Source organism: Toxorhynchites rutilus, chromosome 1, assembly GCF_029784135.1.
Source record: "Toxorhynchites rutilus septentrionalis strain SRP chromosome 1, ASM2978413v1, whole genome shotgun sequence".
Classification (NCBI taxonomy): domain Eukaryota; kingdom Metazoa; phylum Arthropoda; class Insecta; order Diptera; family Culicidae; genus Toxorhynchites; species Toxorhynchites rutilus.
In genome coordinates, this window is record NC_073744.1 from 29,419,657 (window position 1) to 29,446,447 (window position 26,791).

The following is a 26,791-nucleotide window of genomic DNA, read 5'->3' on the forward strand; positions in this document are numbered from 1 at the left end:
GATGTGTGTGCTGAGGATGTGAAGCGAGTGAGAAATAGAATTGTAAGAGAGAGAGAGAGAGAGAGAGAGAGCAAATGAGACGGAAACAGGAGGGTTGGATTGTAGATCTGGATTTCATCTTTTAGGTGAAGAGTTGGAAAAAGTTGTTGCTGGTGGAGTTGCAGAGTACTTTTGCTCTGATGCTGCTACTTCTGCAGAGTTGGTCTTCTGTGAGTTTATCTGTGTGTGTATGTGTTTGTGAGTGCGGGTGAGAGAAGCGGAGAGCTTATCGAAAGAGAGCGGAGCTGAGATGGTTTGCGTGTATGGGAGAGAGTAGAAGGGACCGCAGGAAATGAGAGAATGAGTGTTTGGGAGGAAAAACCATGATATACTTTTTCCCAATGTGGTGACTCTGATAAAGAAGAAGTAGAACACCCGTGAAAAGGTGTGTTGTGCGAGGAACTTCCCTACACACAACCGAAGAATTGGACCCAAGTAAACTGGTTTTCATATATTATTTGACATTTAATTGTGTTTTAAGTTCCACCCGTTGTGCAAACCATAAAGAAAAGAAACGAATCGTCGCTTTTTTCCAACGGTTGTCCGCGAATGTTCTAAAAACGGAATATTTTTTTTTCGGAAAAGGTGAGGACAGAAAGTAAAAAGAGACACACATTAAGAGAGGAAAAAATCCAAGGGAAAAGAACTTCTGTGAAAGAGAGACTGTGCCATTGGATAGTATGGTAAGGCGACCAGTCGCGGAATAGGATCAGGAGTAACGCCAACCCAAATTTTCCAAGGATGACGGATTAAGAAGCTTAGCAAGGAAATAAAACAGAGCAGGCAAGTGATACCATGGATGATGAAGCCGTTACGACGAGTCATCCGCACTTGGCCGGAGTAGCGTGAGTCTCGACCAGCGCCGGCGGATCCGTGTGGAGGCAGAGCACCACAACATCATCAGCATCACATTGTATCGCAAAACAAAATGGCGGGTGGTGAGCATTCGTTTGGAAGAAAGACATTTCACAAGCCAACCTATTGCCATCACTGCTCGGATCTGCTGTGGGGACTAATCGGACAAGGATACATCTGTGAAGGTATTTTCATACTCAAGGCTGTGGCGGTCCGTAGAACCGGGGGCGAAAAAAAATGCATCCCATCGCGTTGGCCAATATTTTCCAGCCAATGTTCAAATGTACTTCCACGAGTTCGAGTTTCCAGATATTTTTGATTGCCACAGTTTCATCTTTGGCCATTTTTTGCTCATTCTTCCGATCTGTATGTGCTGGGTATCAGTCCCTCTCGCATAGCTGCTGGCAGGCAGGCAGGCAGGCTGTGTCACTCTTCGCATGGAGAAGAGGAAAAACAATATTGATCTGGTGCTCCCGAAAAATTCGTGTTATCTCCAAAGCCGACCACTTGTGCAGGAGGAGCAAAAGGAAAAGGACTATGTAGTGTGTGATCTTCAAAGTGTGATGACTTTTTCTCACTCCTCCTCTGGGTGAAAAGTCAACGCCAAGTGCCGAGAGAGTTATGAGAGTGTCGCTCCTGGTAGGTTCCGTGTGTGCATGCGAAGGAACTCGCTCGGTGTGACATCCGCTCCCGATATGGGGGCGAGATTTGCAACTTGTACACATTTTCACGCAGGCACGCACGCACTCTCATACAAACGCACTCCAACCAGACGACCAGAGGTTGTGGATCAGAAGAAAAACAGGTTGGACTTTGGCTGCTGCATGTGTGTACATATGTACATCGTGTGTAAAGAGAATCTCTGCGCGTATGACATTGAAAAAAAAGAATATTTTCAAGCAATCGGAAATCACATCCCGTATTTATTCCAAGTTCCGAGAAAACGACAAACAAAACATAAAACAAGTGCATGGCCATAATAGTAACCCTTCAGATTATTACCAACAACCGTTGCCGACGTAGCGAATCCGTGGATCAATGTTTGTGTTTGCGTTTTGGTTAATTTTAGTTGTAGTGTTTTGAGTAGACCGACTCCATCATCATTCGATTCGATGGAAAAATCGGAGTGGTTTCGAACCGTGAAGCGAGTGGAAGAACTCAAGTGGAAAACTACCCCAGGATCACATGGAAATCAATGCAAATGATTGTGTGCGCCAAGTGTATCACACATGAACGCTTGAAAAGCTGCATTGAAGTGTGTCAAGATCCACAAAGTGCAAAGATGATGATCTCTGGGTGATGTGTGTTGTTTTTTTTGTGGTAGCCTGTAGAGTGGAAATACTGAATTATTCGTTGGAAATGAGTGCCAAAATTGGATGGATTTCAGAAGATTCAAAAGGAGAAAATGAGAGCATTATGTTACACAATGGACTGTATTTGGTTACATGACATCTGATGATATTCGTGGAAACATTTCCGATAGTGATAATGTAAGGTATTTTCTGATTTTGTACCACTTGTGGATCACACCTTTCAAAAACTTTGGATTAAGTGACCGTGTTAACATAGCTAACATGGCTTGGGTAAGGTGGTATCGATTCCTGAAATGATACCTTATTAACGCTCATTGTTATTAGATTGAAAACTGCTGATTCCTTTGTGTTGCAAAAACTCTAGCATAGTTCGAATTTAAAAATGATTGATTAAATGAATGAAGATTAACTCAAATGTTAATGTTATGTATTGAAATTAAAACTGCAAGGTACGTTGCAAACAGTCAAGAAGTACTCTTCCAGGACGAGGACAATGGCTTACAAATTTAACTGTCACGAATGATGAGTGCTGAGTGGGCATTAGGGTGGCAATGGATGTATGAGGTAATTTGCCAAATGTCTTTAGATTGCATGAAACGTCGAGATATACTGCCACCTCGAAAAAAAACTTTTTTTTGTCAAAAATGCAAAATATTCGCTAAATCAGATTTCTTATTCTTGTCCTTATTGTTTATTCTCGCAAACTTAAGTCTTTTAACCCATTTTAGGCCAAGCGTTCGAAAAATCGAACAGCAACTTTGATAATTTTTCATGTCTTTGGACAGGAACCTTATGGTAATGTTTTTGCACCAAAAGATAACTTAATTTATTAGCTATCACTTATATCGATTTCATACAATTTTGAGTAACTTTTTTGGATAATAAATTCGATTTAAAGCAAGTATGTTTGGAAGGTGTTTTCAATTTCCATTAAAAACCCCAATAAAATACAAAAATATGTGAAGTTTTCTACAGTACTGCTCTGATAAAAGAACATACATTGTGATATAGAGCGAAAATCATTTGATTGAGCCGCATACAGGAAAATAACAGCCGGGGAAATTTAGTGTTCGAAAAATCGAACGTTGGCCATAACGAACATTTTTTTTTCTGCTGAATCAACACCAACACATCTAACATCCGCTGCGCATTTTGATTTGTTTACTTTAGAAGACGGAAGGTTTTTCATTTCTTTTTGCATTTTCAGTTGTGAATGTTTGCAAATATCGATTAATTTAGCAAATATTATCGAAAATCTGTATGATTTTTTGTCCGTAACAACATTAGGTGATGGCGGCCCGTAGAATTTCTTTTGTGGAGGAGCTGGAGTAAATGATCAATACGTGCAACGAGGATCCTTATGAGATTGTTTGGGTGAATATTCTTCCGCCGGACCGAATAATAACCTCCCAACCCTCTATGCCATTGTTTTTTAGCAGTACTCTGGTACTTTGCAGGTTTTGGAAAATGTTCGATTTTTTCGGGAAATGGATAATTGGAGAGACTAGTTTTTAAGCATTGACATTTCTCCACAGTTAACAATAAAAATAACACAGCATATGCTTTCGTTTGAAAGAAAAAGCCTGTCAGTAATAAGTTAAAATTACATGAAATAAGAAATGCCACATCTCACCTTAGGTGGATTAATTTGGATTTATACTTAGAGACCTCCATTCTCCTGTTCTTGTTCTTCCGGGAATCCAAAATTGATGCATTTATGAATAACGTATATTTGCTAATTGAAGTGACTTTTAGTTTGCAGTATGTTTGTACTTGCAAAAAAAAATGCGGGTTTCGGCCAATGTTCGATTTTTCGAACAGTCATTTCCCGGAAAATGGAAGAAGGGAAAAACATAATTCTTGAACATTGGAGTTCCTTTAGCGTTAATAATCGAAAATACAACAATGGCTTTCGTCAAAAAAATAATTTTTACAGCTTGGTCGTTAATGGGTTAAGTTCAAGTTGCAATCTGGTAGTAAATTATTGCAGTGCAGTCATTCTCAATCACATCCCTAATTGATTAAAAAAAGAAATTATTCATTGACAAGAATGCTTTAAACAGTTTGTTTTCAAACTCTTAATTGAAGTCATTGTTTGTAGCTCATGTGGTCAAGCATTCCCATAACCTTCAGTGCCCAGGAACCCAGAATAGATTCACTGTACTTTTTAGGCACCTCTTGAAGAAGTTGAATATACTCCCAAACTAATTTAGAAGTACAGGTAACTGACTTCAATGCTTTCAATGCAGCTTGACTGTCAGAAAAAACGCATATGTTTGCATGTCTATAATTGTGCCTTAGACAAATTGTTGCACATTCCATAAATTGCCTGTACCTCTACCTGAAATACAGTTGGCCACTTGTTCATCGAAATTGATATGTTCACTCCAGGAGCGGTTATTTCAGCCCCGACTCTTTCGTTCAATCTGAAACCATCAGTGAGAAAATTACAGATCCTGGATAAATATCAGGTCTGCCTAACTCCCATTCAGTGCGGCTTGGCTCAGCCACATCGAAGAGTCGTTCAAAGTTGTATTGCCTGCTCGTCCAGTCCTCCTGAGTCAATAACGGATTTAGTTTGAATATCTTTAGAACACTTAAATGACCCCGAAGGTCCCCATCAAAGAACTAATCTTATCAACCTTAGTGCATTTTTTTGCCTCCAATTGAACTAATAGATATAAGGGAAGTAGATTCAACAATGCATCCAGTGCTCTAGGTGACGTACTACGAATTGCGCCTGTGATGAAAATTGTAGCTAACCTTTGCAATTTTCCAGTTTTTCCTTAGCATACTTAGCTTTCGTTTTTGGCCACCAAACTAATGACCCATAAGTTATTCTAGGTCTTACTATGGCCTGTAGATCATCACTATAGCCTGAAGATCTACTTTTTAGGTCTGAGTCTCCATTTGTTACCGGATGTACTTTCACTAATCCAGAATGCATTTGTAGCTTTATGTATTATTTCATCTAGATGCGAGTTCCAATTGAGCTTGCTATTAAGAGTCACTCCTAAACGTTTCACCCCTGGAGAAAGCACCATTTTAGTTCCCAACAGATGCAAATTCAATATTTTCATTTTCCGTCTACGTGTAAAAAGAACAACAGTAGAAGAGAATTTATAGATAAACCCTCATCCTTACACCATGCTATAATCAAGTTTAGAGCATATTGCGATCTATCTATGATTACATGCTCTGTCTTGGATGGCACTAACGTTCCCAGTGGAACTTTTGCCTTCCCAAGAGCTGTTATTGTTGATTTTCCTGACTGGTATGCAAATTGAAATTTACTGAGTGAAGTCGATTTCGAATATTTCGATTTGAAATAGTCATCAATTGGTTTCTCTATTAATTTTAGCATTAAGTGACGAAAGACTTATAGGCCTAAACGATTTTGGGCTTTTTAATCTTTTTTATTAGCTTTAGAAATAGAAACAACACGAATTTGTCGCCAATTCTTTGGAATATAGTTCAACCGCAAGCTTGCTTTGTGACCCATTCTATGAGGCGTCAAAGAACCAAATTTCAAATTTAGTTTTAGGAGAAAATTGAAAACGTTATTTAAATAAGCACTAGTTATATCATACATTTCTTGAAACGAATTTGATTTTTATGTGCCAACCTTTGAGAATAGTTTAAAAAACTACATAATTATATTTAAAATATTTTAGGTTTTCAATATTTTTATGTTTCTTGAGATATCTCTGCACTTGTTTAACCAAAATTCAACCATTGTTCAACTATATACCATTGAATGGATAATTAAAAACTTGTTTGAAAAGCCGTGAGTAGATCTAGGTTGCATTTTGCAATTTATGAGAAACAAGCATTTGAAAAACAGGTTTTTTGAAGCGTTTGAATCGTCACAAAAATAGAGCATGTTTTAATTAATCAGTTGAATCTAAGTTCAAACCTTTTTATACTTGGGTTTCTTCGGGTAAACAATGAGAGTCAGCAACCCACAAAATTTGGTTAAGATCGGTCCACAAATAGAGGAGTATCAACTGTCTCAAGAAGTTGTTGTCACGTCACGCAAAGTATACGATCCATTCCAGCGTGACGTGGTAATATTTTGACTCAGTGCAAGCATTTTTTGGCGTTTTCATGTATAAAACACACAAAATTAAACGATGTTTTGGTGAAATTGAGAAAATTTACTACAAGAATAATACGCTGGGGAATATTTTATAGATAGATTGGCTTATTGTCTGTCAAACTTTTGTGAAGTGACAACATCTGTCTTTTTGCTGTTTCGAACTGTTGAACATTAATGTTTGAAACGGAACTGAAACCGTTTCAGAACATGCTTACGAACTCTCTTCTATGTTTTGTCAACAATAGATGAACGTAGATTCCACGATATGGAAATGATTTTTGTTACGATTTCCGGTTTGCTGGTAAAAGTATTGAATGACAACAAATATGGAAACCCCATACGATTTGGGTATTGATTGCAGGTGTCTTACCAGCGGAAGTAGAATATCGTATTCCGATGTAATTTTAAAATCAAGGATGATGACTTCCGGTTCGTTAGAAACGGATCTGAAAGACCGGAAATGGCATGAAATTCCACAAAACGATAGTAAATGGTAGCGTTGGCATATATCCATGGGTACACGAAGAAGAATGAAGAAAGAGAATAAAGTTTCATAGTGAGCAGATAGGATTCAAGCGAGAGGAAATAATATTTGAGTGGTAAGAACTTAGCCTTAGAGCTACGCGTGTGGAGTTAGACAAAGAAAGTGCACATCCAAATACACACGCAAACGGCAATGGTTAACGATCAAAGTCAACGTCCAAGTCAAAGTCAGAGACATCTTCAACAAGCAAACATAAACGCATACAAAAAGTTTATCAAAAATTTCTGATAGCAAAATCAAATGTGTTCCTCCCTGTAGTGAGCGCCACTTGATGAACCAGGATAGTGCTAGCCATTGATGGCAAGCGCCAGGATGAACGTGTTAAACAATCACGCTATAAAAATTGGAGGTCGTTTGAGGACCACCCCGAAAGTCACCATGTTATCAAATTGTCAACGTTATGACACCTTTCATTTGACACCACTGAAAATTCAGTAGGAAATACCGTTCCTGAGATACGAAGAGAGGTAGTTTCAGGATCACCGGTTGCGTTAGGACCACATTCCCCTATAGGATGGACCTTTGGAAGGGAAAGAGGAAATCTCAGAGGAAAGTGAGAAGTATTCAGAGTAATGAAAACCATAGAAAATAGTATATAGCTTGCTACAATACGGTGAAATTCTTACTTAATGCAACTTATTGATTGTGTGACGTGACAACGCTTCGTGGAGCCTGTTTTTTCGCACAGAGCGCGTTGTCATGTCACAAAATGAATGCCAATTTTTACAATGTTCTTCCGAGTTTTTTGAAAATTATACAAGAATTACCGTTCATCTTTTGTTGACAAATCATAAGACAAAGTTTATTTGTATGTCTTGAAACGGAACTGAAAATACAACATTAATGTTCAAAAGTTGGAAACCGCAACAAGACAGGTGTTATTACGCCACAAAAGTATTGCGCTGGCAACATGCGAATTGAACTGTAAAATATTCTCCAACTGAAGATTTTTGTAGGATTTTTTTTTCAATTTTACTTTGATATCGTTTACTATTTGGAAATCTTGCGATCTATACATAAAAAACGAGAAAAAACCTGTTTTTAGTGAGCCGAAACGTTGTCACGTCACGCTGAAATAGGTCTTGTACATTTCAGTTAGGCAGGACACTACAGTTCCTCTACTCTTCTGGATCATTACAGGAGAGATCTCATCATTGCCTGTTGACTTAAAAGGATTAAATGAATTTATTTCCAATTCTTGCAGGAGTGAAAAAACAACTTGCTAGACTTAAACTCCAGGACTCCGATGTATTAGAAGTGAACTTTCCGCCCTCCTTTTTGAGTGTACCTAAACCATTAGAATGATCATTTGTCAAAACTTTTTGCAATATTGCAACAACTGGAATACTTTCAATATTTTCACAGATTTGCCTCCCGTTTTTACGTTTGGATCTTTTGATCTCTGTGAGTGCTTTTCTATATTCATCTCACTGCGATGTACGCTTTACTCGGTTATACATTTTTCGTGTTTCCAGCCTAGCATTCCATTAGGGTACATCCCTGTCTGTTGATCGGGCAACGGACTGGGCAACTCACATTGGAAGCTTGAATTATTCTGTTTGTAACATAAATAGAGGAATTATTTCGAGTTCCTCACTCGTGTTCATACTTTTTTCCGGGATGCTACCCCCTACTGCTAGATAGGAATAGTAAAGCTCCCAACGATATTTCTTCAGAAACATTTCAGTTAAATATGTTTTCAGATTGAGTATTACTGCAAAGGGTAAAACTTGCTGCCTTATGGAGTTCATGAAATTAAAAAGTACAGTTGGTATCTTCATTTAAAACATTTATATTATTGGTTGCCAAATATTGTAATAAACACTCACCTCTTGTGTTGATATCTGTGCTGTTCCATATCGTATGATACGGTTCGAATCGCATGCTTCGAGTCCAGGGGGAGGCAATTCGTCTATGTTTCCTGGAAAGTATGCAAATGCCACGCAAATTTCTATTCTCCCACGAGTAGTGGGAATTTCAAAAATAGCCGCTACAATATCTAATTGTATAAATACAGTAATTGGTAACATTTTAACGTTCCTGATCACAATGATAGCAGACCTTGGGGACCGCTGTGTTTCATCATATAACATCTTACACGATTAAGTTCCAACACCCAATATTGCTCCGTCGTATGGCCATGGCTCCTGGATAGAAGCAATATCCTGTTTGCTCTGTGTAAATCACTTACAAAGTACAAATACTATATACAGTCAAAGTACTATATACAGTCACTATTGAATGTGATGATCATTTAATTGATCATTGGGTACTTTTTTCTGTTCCCCAATCATTGATTATGTACTGAATTGTTATTTGAGATAGTTCGTCCAGTATTTCTTGCCCTGATCTGCACTAGGACATGTGATGTAGTGTCATTTCCATCCATCTCATTGTCTCCAGTTGTAGTGGGAAGTGTGCGAAAACGATGATTTTCTACACACTTTTTCGCAAAATCATTGAATTTTTTTGCATATCTGGCGAGAGGTGAGGGAGGGAGATAAAAGAAGTGAGCGCCATTGTGGCAGCCTTCCACCTTTACCTTATCCTCAGCAGCACATTTTGATTTGTTTACTTTGAAAGACGGAAGATTTTTCATTTATTTTTGCATCTTTGACTGTGAATGTTTGCAAATATCGATTAGTTTAGCCCATGCCCTTGTCTTTTCCCAGCATTTTGGTATTTGCTGGTTTTGGAGAATGTTCGCTTTTTCGGGAAATGGATAATTGTGAAGAAACAAATCTTAAGCTTTGACATTTCTCCACCTCCAACAATAAAAATAACAGCATATGCCTTCATATGAAAGAAAAAGTCTGCCGGTATTAGGTTAAAATTACATGAAATAAGAAATGTCACATCTCACCATAGGTGGATTAATTTAAGTTTATACCTCCCATCCTCCTGTGTTTGTTCGTCCCCGTAAGTAAAATTGATCCATTTATGAATACCGTATATTTGCTAATTGAAGTGACGATTTTTCGAATAGTCATTTCTTGAGCATTGGACATCTTTAGTGTCTACAGAAAAAAAATGGCTTTTCAGATGCAAAAACGACCGAATTTCTGTCAATTTCTGACAAAAAAAAATTCTCGCAATGACAATAAATCTCGATGTTCACTACACCAAGAAATGACCGTCTGGAAAAGAAGGAGCAAGACCTAATGTGAATTAACCTCACTGTTCCTACAGAAAAAAGAAGTTGAACATTGTTGCCTTCATCTATTTTGCAATCGGTTGGCTTGGTTTCACATTCATCGTGTTGAATGTTCCGGACTTTTTTGACCTTGTTCTCTGAATGTCGAGTTGTGATGAGTTTATGCTTGTTATTGATTTCAGGTGAAACCAAGCTTCCAACTATTTCAATGGAGATGTTGGCTAAACTTTGATGAATGTACCCACAGTTTTGGCGGTGCATTATTATTATTGTCACTAGCTGACCCGGCAAACTTCGTCCCGCCCAAAAATTGTTTTTTGTTATCAATACCTTCAAACACTCACGTTTTCTCACTAAGCGCAAGTTCATGAGTCCAATCCCAGAACTGTTCATTGATTGATCTTCTAATCGACCCCGTTGAATTTATCTTTTACTAAAAAGATTCCTAGTACTTCTACCAAAACTCATCATAATAATATCAGATTATTTTCAGACAGAATTCCCGTTCAAAACTTTTCAACCACTTGCAAATAACATGCTTCTCCGTTACATGGAATAAAATGCATGAAATGTAATGCAGAAATTTGTGTTTCATTTGTACACCTCTCCCCCTTAGATGAGGGGGGAGGTGTATTCAACCACCATAGAATCATTTATTGCATCGTAAAACCTCCACATGCCCAATTTGGTTTCGTTTGCTCGATTAATTCTCAAGTAATGCAGAAATTTGTGTTTCATTTGTATGGCAGGCCCCCCTAAGAGAGGGGGGAGGAGTATCTAACCAACGTAGAAACATTTATTGCACCCTAAAGCCTCTATATGCCTAATTTCGTTTCATTTGCTTGATTAATTCGCGAATAATGCAGAAATTTGTGATTCATTTGTATGGCAGCACCCCGTTAGAGAGGGGGGAGGGGTCTCAAACTATCATGAAAACCTTCCCCGGCCCCAAAAACCCCTACATACCAATTTCATGTTGATCGGTTCAGTAGTTTCCGAGTCCATAAGAATCAGACAGACAGATAGACAGACATACAGACAGAAATCCATTTTTATATATATAGATAATGCCTATACTGCCGTTCTACGCATAGTTGTGCCATGTTCCAAAATCAGCAACTGAGAAAAACGCAATCAAAGTTTTCTAACACATTTGTCTAGCAGAAGCTTCAAGCATTTCAGTTTAGCAATGCATCGGGTTTTTTATAAGCACTAAGCTATTGTTTAATGAAATGTGAAGAGATTCCCTCAATTGAAGCAATCTAGGTGGATTAGGGGCTTAAAATGCATGGTGGGACAGTTATGCGTAGAATATCAACATGGGACAGTTGAACTTGATTTTGTTTTTTTTAATACTGGGAACAAATAATAAGTTTTTTGTGTTTTTCCAAAAGATTATGCATAAAAATATTTTTTTATGGAGCAAAAGTGAAAATTGTCAAAAAGTAACATTTGAGAACTATGCGTAAAACGACAGTGTCAAAGCATAAAAAAGTAAACATAATTGGCACCGTGGTTTAGTATATAGTAATGTAGTATCCCTAGTATCAGTACTGGAACTTTTTCCTACATCTTGTTCTCCTATTGAACGACGATAAAGTTGACGTTAAGGAGATTGTATTGAAATACTTCGAATCCGGTCATACGTTCATGGCGGCTGACAGTTTTCATGCTGCTGTTGAAACTGCCGAGTAGTGGATTTCGAAGATTTCAAAAAGGATGTTGGAGGGGCCAAGAAGCGCGTTAATGTGATGGATATGCAGAGCATACATGTTTTTAAAACTGAATTTGCCGTTACTCAATACACTCTCAATAAATTAAATCCTCGGCCATAGATTGAGAATATTAGACGGGTCAGAATTGCTAAAGGTCGGTATGATATCGGCTATTCTGATGTTGTTGACAGCAAGCAACTGAATTATTGTGTTTTGCTATCTAAGAAACAGCAAAAGATGCCTTCAGCTGGTCACTTTTCCTTAGTAGCAGCATGAAGTGGCAAAAAGCTCCGAGAGGAATTCAAAAGCAACGGAAGAAATTGTTATTGGCAGCAATACTTCCAGTTGTTCCAGAAGCCAAGAAGGTTTTTTTTCGAGAACATGCCAACAAATTAATGCTTATATACTTCTTCATTTACAAAGCGTTTTATTTACCATGTGATAGAGCTTGAAATGATAGATCTCCTAAAAATAAAAATATTAAAAAAACTATACCAAAATATTTCAATGTTTATTATGCTGCCTTCACATTCAATTTACACATTACACTTCCATTAGATCATACCAATGGGGGCTAAACCACGTAATAAACCACGTAAGTTCATTTTCAGTCAATTCAGTCCTTATCTTCTTCTCTCTTGATGCATACATTTCTGGATTTTGTTAATAATCGTACACTTTGACCAAATCTCCTCTTTTCCTGAAAGTGTACGTGGTTTATGGATGACCCTTTTCTTTCAAAAGCACTCCTAGCAGTTTATATTATTATATGAATAATGCACATAACATTCCTGTACTTGAATCGATTCATTTATTATTGATCTACAAAAAATACATAGTGGGACAGTTATGCCTAGAATATCAACATGGGACAATTGAACTTGATGTTGTTTTTTTAAATACTGGGAACAAACAATAAGGTTTTTTGTGTTTTTCCGAAAGATTATGCATAAAAACATCGTTTTATGAAGAAAAGTGAAAATTGTCAAAAAGTAACATGGGACAACTATGCGTAGAACGGCAGTATAGGTAATGAGTACTAACCTTCGGACATTTTTTCAGAAGCTCATGCTGTGTATAATGGCGATGCATCCGATATTCAACATTGTTGGTTGATATCATTGATTATGCAGGGGATTCTGTTCGGCCGATACGAGAAGGATCTGCGGTAATTGAAGCGCAGGGAACAAATCACTCCCATGTTTCGTCGTCAGCAATTATGCGTTGGATGAACGTGGGATCAGAATTTGATCGTTCAAGCATGTTTGTAGTCACTTGATTGCGATGAATTTTCTGACGAAAATTGAGCTCTATGGCACTAATTGTGCTGCGACTTTTTTTTGTCCCAAACATCAATCGAAGTATGACGAACGGTCTCGTGGGAGATATTAAATTCACGGGCAAGCTTTCTTAAGCTTCAATGACGATTTCCGAGCACCATTACTTTTATTCTGTCAATGTTTTCATCAGTTGAAGAGGTGGATAGTCGTCCTTGACGTGGAAAATCGTTCATCTCTTCTCGGTCGTCTCTGAATGCCTTATACCGTTCATACACCCGTGTTTTCCATATAGTTGAGTCACCAAATGAATTCTGCAACTCTTTCAACGTTTCGACACACAAAAAAATGTGTTTTCAACACAAAATTTTACACAACATCTATGATAACGCTTAATAACGCTGTAAATAAACTAAATGACAGATCGCGCTCAAAATTGACATTAAGACTACTGAGAGTAGTATCAACTTAAATATATTGATTGTATACATTAGTTTGGGGAGAAAGAAAACCATAATTTCTACGTGGAATTCAAAACTTTTTTTAATATGCCTCGGATTGTTTGACATGGGCCAAATATACATCGTTTTGTTGTGAAATTTGTTGCCATTCAGAAGGTAGCTTCATAATACCTCTATTATAGACGTCTTGGTCCTTAATGGCGAAAAACTCTAGTAATCGATTTTTACAACCTTCTCTTGATACCAATTTTTTATCACTCAGGAAGTTTTGGAATGCGAGATGTGAGGTGGTTGTCATATTGTTGTCAAAATTGTCAAATTTTTTTTCTATGCCAAATAACATAAAAATGCATGGAACGTCGAGATCTGGTGTCATCTCGAAAAAAAAAAATTTTGACCGAAAATCGACCTTTTGGGACTTATCCTGAGAGGTAATTTTTTTATTAATTCGTTTATTTTTACAGGCTCAGTTACTTAAGTTTGAAGGAGCCGAATTCTTAAATATAATTTTAAAACTATATATATATATATATAAACATTTTTTTTACATCTATGGTTAGTAAGGTGGGAAACCGATTACTCGCGGTGTATTCGAGTTTAGAAGGGTGACAATCTATTCGTATATCTATAGTGTATTTACGTTTCAATTTATTCTACTGTTTTGTAGCAAGGGCAATGAAGGTATGGAATTAAACTAATTATCGATTTCAAAGAACCGATCATGTACATTTTTTTTATTGGCCCAAAAAAATAAGCTGTGCAAAATTTCAGCTCAATCGGACATGATTTAGGGGTGCCTGAAAGCTCTCGAAGTTTTGATTTTTTGATCCTCGAAAATCTTTATTAGGAAATAAGGAAATTAGGAAAATCGATTTTTTTTTCGATGCCGAATGTCTTAAAAATGCATAAAACGTTGAGATCCGGTGTTATCTCGAAAAAATTTTTTGGCCGAAAATCAACTTTTTGGGACTTAGCCTGAGTGGCCAAAAAATTAAAACTTTGAGTGCTTTGAGGGACCCCTAAATCATGTCCGATTGAGCTGACAATTTGCACAATTCATCTTTTGGCCAATAAACAAAATGTACATGATCGGTTCTTTAAATTCGATAATTATTTTTTTCCATACCTTCATTGCCTCTCAGGCAGTCCCAAAAGGTGAATTTTCGGCCAAAATTTTTTTTTCGAGATGCCACCAGATCTCCACGTTTCATGCATTTTTGAGTCATTTGGCATCGAAAAAAAAATTTCGATTTTCCTAATTTCCTTTACTCCCCCCCTTGAAAGATTTTCGAGGATCAAAAAATCAAACCTTTGAACGCTTTGAGGCACCCCTAAATCATGTTCGATTTTTTGGGTCAATAAACAAATTGTACATGGTCGGTTTTTGAAATTCGATGATAAATTTTTTTCGATACATTCATTGCCACCCTAATACACATACATATACATCAGTAAAAAAACATTAAAAATGTTGAAAATTGAGTTTTAATATGGCTAATTTGACGTCTGATTGCTCTAAAGCACTCGGCCACTATCGCTTGCAATAACATTCCACCACATGTCTTGGATATCTATGGGCTTCGCAACCGGTGTCGCCGAGTTTTATATTGCGCAGACAGCAAGCCGATTTTCATGATCATCCCTGAGTATCTGGATGACAGTTACCAATGAAACCAATGGCACAGTGATTAGAGATTGTCTTAGTTAGTTAGGAGTTGTTCAACCGCTAGTAACGAAGATGTAAAGTTGTTGTATTCTGATTGGAGTAACTATTCCAATTGAAGTGAAATTATCTCAAATTTAGGAACGTAAAGCGATCACTTTTCCACGAATATGTAGCCTTTCGGAAATTAGGAAAAAATCAATTGGTTCGCAATTGATTGGTGAATAATTTGTTTGTTTTCAGCTTAATCTTCATCAAATACACGAATGATTGAGTATCGTTTGATATAAAGTTTTGTTGAAAAGCAACGGTGTCACGGCCCAGATGCGGATACCAAAAGGAAACACGTTTCTCACAGAACATTCATTCATTCAAAACATTCAAATACTCAACCTAGAAAAAACACTTTAAACACTATCCGCGACAAATCTGCCTTGGTCCACACCTGTGAAGCAAGAATAATTAGTGATGCTTTATTCTTGCATATGTATTGTCACTTATCTTTATTACCAGGAACAATTACCTGATCAGAACACTAATTAGTTGTGTACACACAATCGGCGGCAAACAACACAAAACAAAAATCACAACAGTCGAACAATAACAAGAGAATTATCAAAAAAGGAGCAGATGGAGCGAATATTCCAGACGCAATCCAAACAAATATTACGCTATTTAAATGACTATGGGACCAATCGTATAAATACGGCACAAAATGTTCAAAACTGTCAGTAAAATAAACCTTAGATCAGTAAGTATCAGCGTCTTTGATTTTATTCGATAAAAACTCTTCATCATCATCGGGTAGTCTCTCTACTCTACTACTCTACTGCCCATGTTTGCATAGGAGACGTAATCACCAACACCATTAGTGTTGGGAAGACGCATTTTTGTTGTTTTTTTTGCCTACAAGCGTAACCATGCACATTTCCAATGAAGTAATCTGTCCAGTTGAAGGATATTGTCGACAAAAAGAGGGTCTAGGAGATTAAAACGGATTAAAACATATTTTTCCCATTTGGAAAACGCTTGTGTCTATTTATGCGGACAATCAATCGTTTCACTGTACATTTGTTCGCATAGATAGACGTAATCACCAGGTTGCTCTGTCTGAAATTTAGTGAAATGTCTGGATACTATGATAGTACTTTTTCCTGAATACTCTGGGATATGATAAGAACAGCAGGTTAGTGTTTTTCATTCAATTGAATTTGTAAAGGCAATCTGCAATGTTGGTAATTTTTGCCAGATGATTTACTGACATCACGATCAATTGCATAAAGATGGTGGAGTGACTTACATCAACGGTATGAGTAAATGCTGAGTATGTGGAATAATTCGATGTCGAATTGGAGGAGTTATAATGCCAAAAACCAATATTATTTTAATTTTACTACTGATCTGATTGTTTAATTATCTACTTGAAGATTCAAATGCAGAAATTTAGGTAATTACAACATTTAAAAACACAATTGCTTCTCTTTGCTCATCTAAGACACTAAGTAATAAGACACTATCGTGACAGGCATGTTTGGACTCTACAAAGAATGTGATTCAAATGTAGATTTAGCTTATAGCACATAATGCTGATAATTGTTGATTTTCGAACGATGTATGAAAGCTGTATGGAACTACGTCTGTTATGCGGACAATGATTTTTGATTTTTTTTTATTGTTTTTTCAGAAACGTTTTTCGAAATTGCTCAAATGTTTTCGAACAAAAAATGTTTGTTTGTATGTTGAGCAAACGTATTACATTGCGTAGAATGCATAACGGCGAAAAGTCGATTTTGTTCATTTTGTCGCTTACGTCTCTTATATAAACATGGGCAGTCTAGAACTCTGCGCAGAAACTTATCTGGGCGGAGCAGGCTATGTTCGAGACATTGCACGTTGATTTTAAATATCTTTACCCTCGACTACGTGCTAGGGAAACGCCGAGCGGTCTACACAAATATATGGAAAATTAGAAGCTCTCATTGACATTTCACCTATCGAGAATTCCGAAATCAATATATATATATTGCAAAAAGTTGTTAGGAAGTGTTCAAATCGCACTCATGGTGGGCAATTTTCGATATTCAGTTTTTCAGTTTGTACCTTACTCTTTTGTTTCCAATAGACGTAATTCTACGTCAAAACTAATTGAATCATTTATAACGATAGGTGCAAATATAGGTGCGATGGGCCCAAATGAGTGTGATACAGCGGGATCTTGCTAGATCCGTGCTGTTGAAGTGAAAAGTCCTCCAAACCTCTCGTTCCACCAAAACGAAATAACGATCCCTGAACGCGAGTGACGTCAATAAATAATGACCTTTCCAACATTTCTGTCACTACTGTTGATCACAGGCGGATTTCTGGTTTCTCTCGCGTCGAATCGATTGTTTATCAGACGTTCATTTTCCACACATCTACAAACAGGGGAAAGGAAATTCTGAGTCGAAGCAGTCGAGGATAACTCTCAAACTGAACTGACCATCATGCGTAATCTTCCGTCTCTGGCGTTGATTCTCGGGTTTTTACCACTTGCATCAAAACTCCTCACGGCACTTCTGGCCATACGCGTGTAAGTCGTCTGTTTCGATAGATCGATAGAAACCCACTCGCCGAGGTACCTAGATTTTATTTGTTTTCCCTACTTAGCCATAAAGTCACTACTGTGTGTGTCGATGCTGACGTTACCCCACGTGTGCGGCAATCGAAGAGAGCACACGAAATTAGAGAAAAAAATTAATGAAACGGCCAAGTCTGTGACGCACAAAATAACCTTTCCATCTGTCTGATGCCCTGCTTCAAATGAAGGGTAAGATGAAGAAACACTAACCGGGAGTGTTGGGTGTGATGTAAATAGATTCTTTGGTGCTAATTGAGCGGATTTTCATTGATTGTTCCTGTGCTAGACGCTGGCAATGGCCCCAAAGGGCAAATTTATTGTCAAATTCGAATCGTTTTTTTAAGGGGGAAAATTTAAAGGAGCTTCCGATGATATTCTCCAACAAAAAAAGTGGTTGGTGTTGTTTCAATTCAAATTCAGTTATCTCGTTATGCACAGATATTGGAGGAGATGTTAATCTGCTATGCAGTGTTTTTTCCAAATTTGGGAATAAAGGGTCATCCATTAGCGACTTGACAGTGTCGTGTCTTCGTGTAAACGTGTCAAAACGTAAGTCAAAATCAACAGTTTCATCATGGATAAGTACACGAACGAGCAACGCTTAATAATTATTAAAAATTACTACCGAAATTCGGAGTCGGCGGTTGCAGCTTTAGGAACATTTATTCCAATTTTCGGCCGTAATAATCGTCCCAGTTGGAAGGCTATGCATAGTTTAGTGACCAAATTTGAGTCTACGTTTTCGTTGTTGGATGTTCCCGTGCCAACGAGAAGCCGTTCCGCATGAGGCAACGAAAATATCGCAGCCGCAAGTGAATCCATTCGAAATGACCCGTCAATTGTTCGGCGTTCTCATGAATTGGGCATCTCTCAAATCACATTGTTGCATATTTTGCGGAAATATCTTGGGCTACATCCTTACACGATCAAATCGACTCAAGAACTAAAGCCACTTGACCATATGAAGCGCCGAAACTTTTCTGATGAATTTTAAGGAAAACGATGCGATTTGACACCATTGAATTTCCTTTTACGGGCTTATGTCACGTAAATGGGCTATGCCAAAAACCCAGCAACTTTAGAAGAGCTCAAAGACAACATCTAACGCCGAATTCGCCACATTCCGGTCGAAACTTGTACTATCCGCGATGAGGTACAGTACCGATGTCTGTTGGCTATATCCGTTAAATGAGGAAAATTACTCTCTGTTAGATGAGCAGGCCCAAATGCTATTTCTAATTGTTAAAAAATTTAATAAAAACTTTCACTTCATGTTACTTGATTACTAAAAACTCGTAGTTACTACTCTTAGTTTGCCATTTGTCTATACATTCTTCAATATTCCCATATTTCACTATAATATAACATAATTATCAGACACAACTTTCGTTCAATATTTTCTCGATATTTGCGAGAAAAAGTGTATATAAAATACAAATCTGATATGAAAAGGTAATTTTCATTCATATTTTATACTAAAAGTGTGTTCATTCCTCGTGAAAAGTCCTCACGAATTGTTAGACGAACCGTCAATGACGTCAACGCTAATATGCAAGTAAATCAATTGACGTTTATTCAAGGTTACAGTGTCATATCATGGTGGTACATATTCATTACAGTTGTGAAACTTTAGAATGAGGGGAGCAGGAAAAAAATTCACCACACTACCAAATCTTCAACGTCGAGACAACAGTACTGAAAGTTTGATAGGTAGCATTCCAATCACAATCACCCCTCTTTCGAACATGTCGAAAAGAAAACTACTGATTTGGCCTCTGTATTCCTCTTTTATAACAAATGCTTTCTGGTCTTTACAATTTGAGGGGTCGTTTACGGACCAGCATTTTCAAACATGTAGGGGGTTGTCCACATACCACGTGGACAGAAAAAGCACGATTTTAGACTCTCCCCTCTTCCTCCGTGGACAAGCGTCGACATTAACTATACCCTCCCCTGTTGTCCACGTTGACATTCTTCCATGTATTTCAATTGAAAAAAGGAAATAATTGCATTGTGCCTATATTCAATTTTAAATTAGTCTTATTTTATATTTGGTGTTTTTTAATGATAAAAAATAATTCAAGAAAAAAAAAGTTCTTTTTTTGTTGATGGAGACTAAAAATCTTTCGACTCATTCGTCTCCGCAAATCACATATTCAAAAAATTAAGTAAGCAAAAGTTCAAAAGCTTCTCAACTGTACTTCGTCCAGCTACAGTATCTCAACTTGACTGTTGTTGTCAGCCCAATACAAAACCTTTCCCATCATCGTTAGGAAATTTTTCAGAGGACGCGTTCCATTCCATATATCGGCTAAGAGCGCTTTGAACATATGTTTTATTAACAAATTCCCAGCGACCTGATCTGCATATCCAGATGATTTCCAGAGTGCTCATGAGACAAAATGACACTAGACAGTTCTCTTTCTTTCGATGCAACGCAAACTGCTTTACTTTCGGGGCCGGCAACATTGAAATCCTTTTTATCTGATAATAATCTTAAATTGAAAAAAAATAATGCTAATGGGCTTTATTAGTAGTAACGGTTGTCTTTTATTTTTTGATTCTTTCATTTATGTAGTATTTATTACATCACTTACTACCAATATATCTGAGAGTTTGAAAATATGTGGTATCGTTGGCTTCAGGAAACGCTCGATTATGGCAATTGTATGAAATGGTGGGTTAAAGTTACTAAAACAAAAATTCGTACTTTTTCATTCCATTTGTTCTAATGCGTATGGAAATCTGTTCTATCATTTATGTAATAATCCCAGTATGATAACTGCCAAAAAATACTAATCCTTCAAAATCGCTTTTCGAGCACATTCGAACGAATCAACGACAAATACATATTTGCTTTTTTAATGATATTAACGTGGAGATTGTTTCCAAAGTAAACACAAAAACGCCATTGATTCCATCGGACATTAGGATTGCACTCTAAAAAATCCTCAAGTGCAATGCGCAATCAAGCAGAAAATGTTACAGTCAAGCATGAAATAACATCTGAAAAATTATTTGGCAATAAAATCATTAGCCTGCAGAAAATCTACGAGGAACGTGTGTCGAAAAGATTTTTTGATGAAGACTTCTGTAATTATTTAGCGCAATTGAATGTAGTTTTATTTGAAGCTAATCGATGTAATATTAAAAAATGTGTCGAAAGCATTCAAAAGAAGAAACAACTGGAATTAGGCATACTTCTTCACTGAACTTTGACTGCGAGATACCAGTTCAGATATAGAAGCGAAAATTAGAACAAAGAAAACAATAGTCAACAGTGCCTAAAATGCTCCAATTTGAAGAAAAATATTTTCGATACGTTTAATTCCATAGAACGTAGATTTGTCAAGTTTAATTACAAAAATAAAGCAGAAAGACTTATCGCGTGTGACTTCGACCATAACATTGATCGTATTAATAGGATTTTCCTCTTGGCTGTGGTGCAGAATTTGTAATCTAATCCCAGATTCAAAGCTTCCTTGAAAAAAAAAACACAAAGGTCGTAATATCATTTGCTAATTAACAGAAATCTCACATGTAACATCCTAATCGTTCGTAGGACGAAGTGCTCCTTAAAAAACTGCTCTCCGGTGCTGAGCACACCTAACGTAGCTGTATCAAAGATAACGTCGCAAAGTGGATGCCAAATTCGGGAAACATTTGGGAACGAGACGTAGCTTAGAAGCTTAGAAGTTGAAAACAATGATCATCTACTACCAATAGAAGCTTGATCGCTCACCGTTTATGTGAGTTTCATGCGGAATATATATTTCAGAAGTTCGATGATATGGAAAAATTTTCGACATAACCACCATTTTATGGATAAATATAAAGTACTCCAAATGGGCGGAAAGTTTAAAAATTCTTTTATATATGAATGTATATATGAATTGTCATTATCCTTCCCTTTACGGTAATTGCAAATAAAAGTCACATCAAAGAAGCCGAGGAAGAGATATCTTCCTCCTCGTGGAGAGTATTTTCCTTCCCTGTTTATTGTTTGGAAAATATACAGTGTAATCAGCTCAGTATTGAGTACAATCAGCAACGAGTGCTGACATAATTGTTGGGAAAAATATCTCAAAATTGCAGCTATTGATAAATAAATCTTTACTTTGATCATGCTTCATTCAACACTAGGATCGGAAGAGAATTACAAACGACAGTGCGCTTCCATCCCCTTCGGTGAGTGCTTGTGGAAACCCATGGAAACGCATCGTACTTCAATTGAGTAGGTGTTCCTGTTGGTGCACCAGTAATAGTGGTTAGCGTTATATAAGCATTTTCTGAAATAATTTACCATTATCTGATAACTTGTACATATGCAGTGGAAATATATCTACGATTTGGTTTATATTATGGCTTTGAAAACTCATTACTGCATTAGGCGTCTTGCACAAATTACGTAACGCTTAAAATGAGGTTTTTGGACCCCCTCCCCACTATGTAACAAAAAGTAACGCAAGACGAACCCCCCCCCCTTATGTTACGTAACGCTAATTTGTACATAAATTCAAAGTCGTTTGATTTTTTTTAGCTTTTTTAAGTAATGAGAATATAAACGTAAAAAACAGATATCTGCACAAGCCGGAATCAAATGTTCAGACGGAAGTTCTTTATACGAGGGTCACTATTTATATTTCGGGAATAGGAACAAAAACAAATAGTTAAGCTGCGAATATATTTTTATTGTTTTTCAAAGTACTCGCCACGATGATCGATACACTTTTGCATGCGCTTAAACCAATTTTCAAAGCATTTATTCCAAACGACACGAGCCTTTTTTTTGAGCGATTGTCAAATTATGTGGGATCCAACTTGAACATAATTTTCGCACAACTAAGTGTTCATGTAAAATCGCATATATGCTGGTGGAACTAATGCTTAGGGATGCCTCAATCTCACAATAGGTTACATGACGATCTTGCTTAATCATTTCGTGCACAGCATCCATGTTTTCTGGCACTACAGTCGATTTTGGACGACCTTCACGAAACTCGTCGGACAGCGAACTACGACCACGATTGAATTCACTATACCAGCGATACACAGTGGTTTTTGATGGAGCTTCATCGCCAAAAGTCAAATTAAGTTGATTGACGCACTCTTGTTGTGATAATCCACATCGAAAGTCGAAAATCATCGCACGAAAATGTTCACGATTCAGTTCCATTTTTTTGCCGAGACCAAACTTTCAACTAAATATAAAATAAACAAATAGAGTCCGTATGACAAAATGTTCTGAGTACGTATATCGTCAAAAATGTCAAACTTTGCGATGGAACCGTCAGATGGACTCACATGACATCAGTGTTGCCAATTCCCGAAATATAAATAGTGACCCTCGTATGCAAGTAGTGACTTCGGTAGAACTTTTGTCAAGTTCATAGAATTTCGAACAAACCGGAAAAACAACAAACGGAAAATTAATGCTCACATTTGTTGGGAATTGTGTTTCAAAACATCTGGCATTTAGCTGAGAAGAACATGGACTGGTAAAATTGATGTTGATTTACTGACGAGCAAACCACTCAGCTTAATATCGTACTAATTCCGCTTCGTCGACTTAATATAATCTGCTTTGACAGGATATCCAACGATCGCTAGGTTATTCCACAAATTAGCTAACGATTCTCCTGCATACTAAAAATGTTTTGTTCCCAATTCCGGGTCCCTTGATTTGTGTTTTTCATACAAGTGAGATCCCTTATCCCTTGATCACAACGTATATTGGAACACTGCATAGAACTACTTCAGCACGATCGAGGTGCCCTAGCTCTTTTTTGCATCCTGGGATAACAGACGGAATAAGCTTATGAAAAAATCATAAATCGGTAGATACGCGATATTCGAGATGCATTAAGGCAGTATTCTAATCTAGACATTTGAAAAGAATCAATTTTTTTTCTTCATGTTTCTGATGTTCAGTCATTCAATAATATACCCTACAAATAACTTTAACGAAAATCTTATTATTCACCGAGTTATAACCATATTAGTGGATTCTTACTTACTTAACTCGAAACTAGTTTTTTTCAAACTGACGTACGTAAGTAAAAATCAACTATCACTATAACTCTCATTATATCAGTCAAGGTATATATATATATATATATATATATATATATATATATATATATATATATATATATATATATATATATACAATTACTAGCTGACCCGGCAAATGTTGTTCTGCCATATAAATTATGTCTAGTTCCGTCGTTGTCATTCAAACGAGGAGTATTCACATCGGTATTTTGAATTTTAAGCCCGGCCATATTCTTCTTCTTCTTATATGGCACTAACGTTCCTAGAGGAACTCCGCCGTCTCAACGTAGCATTACTTGCGTCATTTTCATTAGTACTTAGTTGAGATTTCTATGCCAAATAACACGCCTTGAATGCATTCTGAGTGGCAAGCTCTAGAATACGCGTGACCACAGTGCAAGTCAGAGGAAATTTCTTTGAAGAAAAATTTCCCCGACCAGAACGGGAATCGAACCCGAACCCCCGGCATGTTAGGTTTGACGCTAACCACTCGGCCACGGGAGCACCCGGCCATATTGCTTACTTTATTTATGGACTTGCAAATGTATTTATTGCTCTTCACCTCAGCTACAGAACTCAACATTAATATGAATGTTGATTTTTTTTGCTCAACTGAGGCGAGTATGGTACAACACAATGATTTTGTCTGCGTTGTTGATATTTGCGAATGATTAATCCCCTTTATCAGGATTTCTTCGTTGATATTTTGGATATCCGCCATCTGCAAGACGATAAATGTTTCAGATCACCGCATGGGCTATGAACAAGGTTCATAGATCATTTGGAGTTTTTCGGAGTTTCATAGCCCATCGGTCATTTGGAGTTTTTGTTATTTTCGGGTGTTGATATCGCTTTTAGTTCAATTCAACGAGTTATAACAATAATGATAGAAATCGGTTCCGTGGTTCCAAAGTTATGAATTTTTGATAAAAGTGGAAAAAATTGATTTTTTGGACCACCCTAAAATGGAAATGGGCACCCTAATAAAAAAATAAAAAATACAGGTCTAATGTTTAGCGATGAAGAACAAAATTACCACTTTTGACAAAAAATTGAGAACCACTATATCGGTTTGGCATGGAATGGCTGTGTATAGAAATCAAAGACACAGTGCTATGCCAAAAAAACTAAATATAACATTTTCACGATAATTTTTTTTCTGCATGGGCCACACTAATCGATATCAAATATACGGTAAGCAGTATCCTAGCGGTGTGATACATAGTTTACGACATATTCTCACACCTCAAAATTTTTTGCGTAGAATTTCATGGAAATCGGTCGAGCCGTTTCGGAGGAGTTCGACCACGAACACCGCGACACGAGATTTTTATATATATATAGATAGAATACGTACACTTCACTACCCTAGTGTTCATTTTGATGTAAACTATAACTATGTAAATTAAAACTATACTATGACCAACAAGATGTCTTTGGGTAACCAAAGAACCTTTAACGAAAGCGAACTCAGTGGAAGTACATTAAGATGATGAAACTAAGAAACTCTCTTATCTTGGGCTCAGCCAAAATATAATACCCTGGTACTAAACGTTCCATTCGTATCTGTATCCCCACCTTACGAACAGTCTGCAACTTTATCGTACACGAAAAATGCGTGACGAATGTGATAACACCTTGCCTGGGTGTTGCACCGTATCTGATCCGAAATCCGGTCGCACACTGCTGGTCCGAGCCGTCGCAACATAAACGGAAGTTCTGCTCGGTCTGCCGCAAACGTTTGGATGAAACACCCGCCGTTCATTGTTTAAGTAAGATAGTCTGCGGATATCCGACGCAGGATTTTGGACTAACAAAACACGAATTGATTTTCTTTCTTTGCACAGTTTGCGAGTACTTTGCCCATGTCGAGTGCCAGGATTTTGCGATCCCCGACTGCAAGGAAAATGCCACGTACGTGCCGGGCAAGGAACTGGGCCACGTCAAACACCAGCACCACTGGCGCGAAGGCAACCTTCCGCAATCATCGAAGTGTGCGTACTGCAAGAAGGCATGCTGGTCCTACGAATGCCTTACCGGTAAGAAATTCAGTTGCTCCGAGTTCAACAGTAGAATACTATCGTGTTTTATGCGCCCGTTTCACCCAGGTTATCGCTGTGAATGGTGCGGCACAACGACGCACGGTGGCTGCCGAAATAACATCTCGTCGGAGTGTACCTTTGGGACGCTGCAACCGATCTATTTGCCCCCGCATGCTGTCTCCATACCGCGAACTGAAGTGCCAATGGAAGCAATTATCGGAGTCCAAAACAAGAACAGGGGAACGCCGGGAATGCAGAGGGATTACTCGTGTCGTAAGTAGATTCGTTTTTTTTTCTTTTTCACCTTGCTCAGAGCATAGAATAGATGCGCGATAATCGGTTCCTCATTGATGTACAAGATTTTGATCGGAAAATTACGCCATCAATGTTCAAGTTCAATCTATTGTGTGTGAAAAATCCTGCCTGTTCAACGATATGAGTGACTCGATGGCATTGCTTCATATCAGGCCTCGAGCTTCGAGCCTTTCTAGCCACGATTTGCCACTTTGCATGCTGTACCCTGATAAAAAAAAAACTGAAAGCGATTAAACGACCTATACTTAGGCATTCTGTTTTGTCACGAACTGCTCTAGATTTCCCGCCATAAGTGGCTTCATACCGGGAGATGAGAACTTTTGGTATCGACATCAGTGCGCACAGTGGAAGTTTGGATATAAATAAACCAAATTATCAGTGCGGAGCGATTGATTTTTCTTGCAATTTTCAATGTTCCTACCAGTATTCAGTTATGTACAAAATTTTACATGTTTATATATTTTGCCTTTATTTCAAACAACACCGTTCCTTGTTTTTCACCCTTTTACTATAAACGTAATGTACTCATTTTGTCTCATCACATTTTAATTTAATTTTTTCTTTTACTTTTCTTTTGTATCTTTCATGTATCTCTTTTCGGTTCAATGTTGCACTCTTCGCCAACGCTCTCTCTCTTCTCGCG

General features: G+C 37.4%; 1 protein-coding gene across 3 annotated transcripts in view; it reads left to right on the top strand.

Moving 5' to 3' along the window:
* Positions 1-382: 382 nt before the first annotated feature.
* Positions 383-26,791, top strand: part of LOC129763374 (diacylglycerol kinase theta) — a 60,703-nt gene continuing 34,294 nt past the window's right edge. For all 3 annotated transcript variants that reach the window (XM_055762374.1, XM_055762375.1, XM_055762376.1), the window contains exons 1-4: positions 383-1,079; positions 25,381-25,563; positions 25,639-25,830; positions 25,900-26,106. In XM_055762374.1, coding sequence (XP_055618349.1) covers positions 968-1,079; positions 25,381-25,563; positions 25,639-25,830; positions 25,900-26,106 — 694 coding nt within the window. In that variant the 5' untranslated portion in view covers positions 383-967. The remainder of the gene's footprint in view (positions 1,080-25,380; positions 25,564-25,638; positions 25,831-25,899; positions 26,107-26,791) is intronic.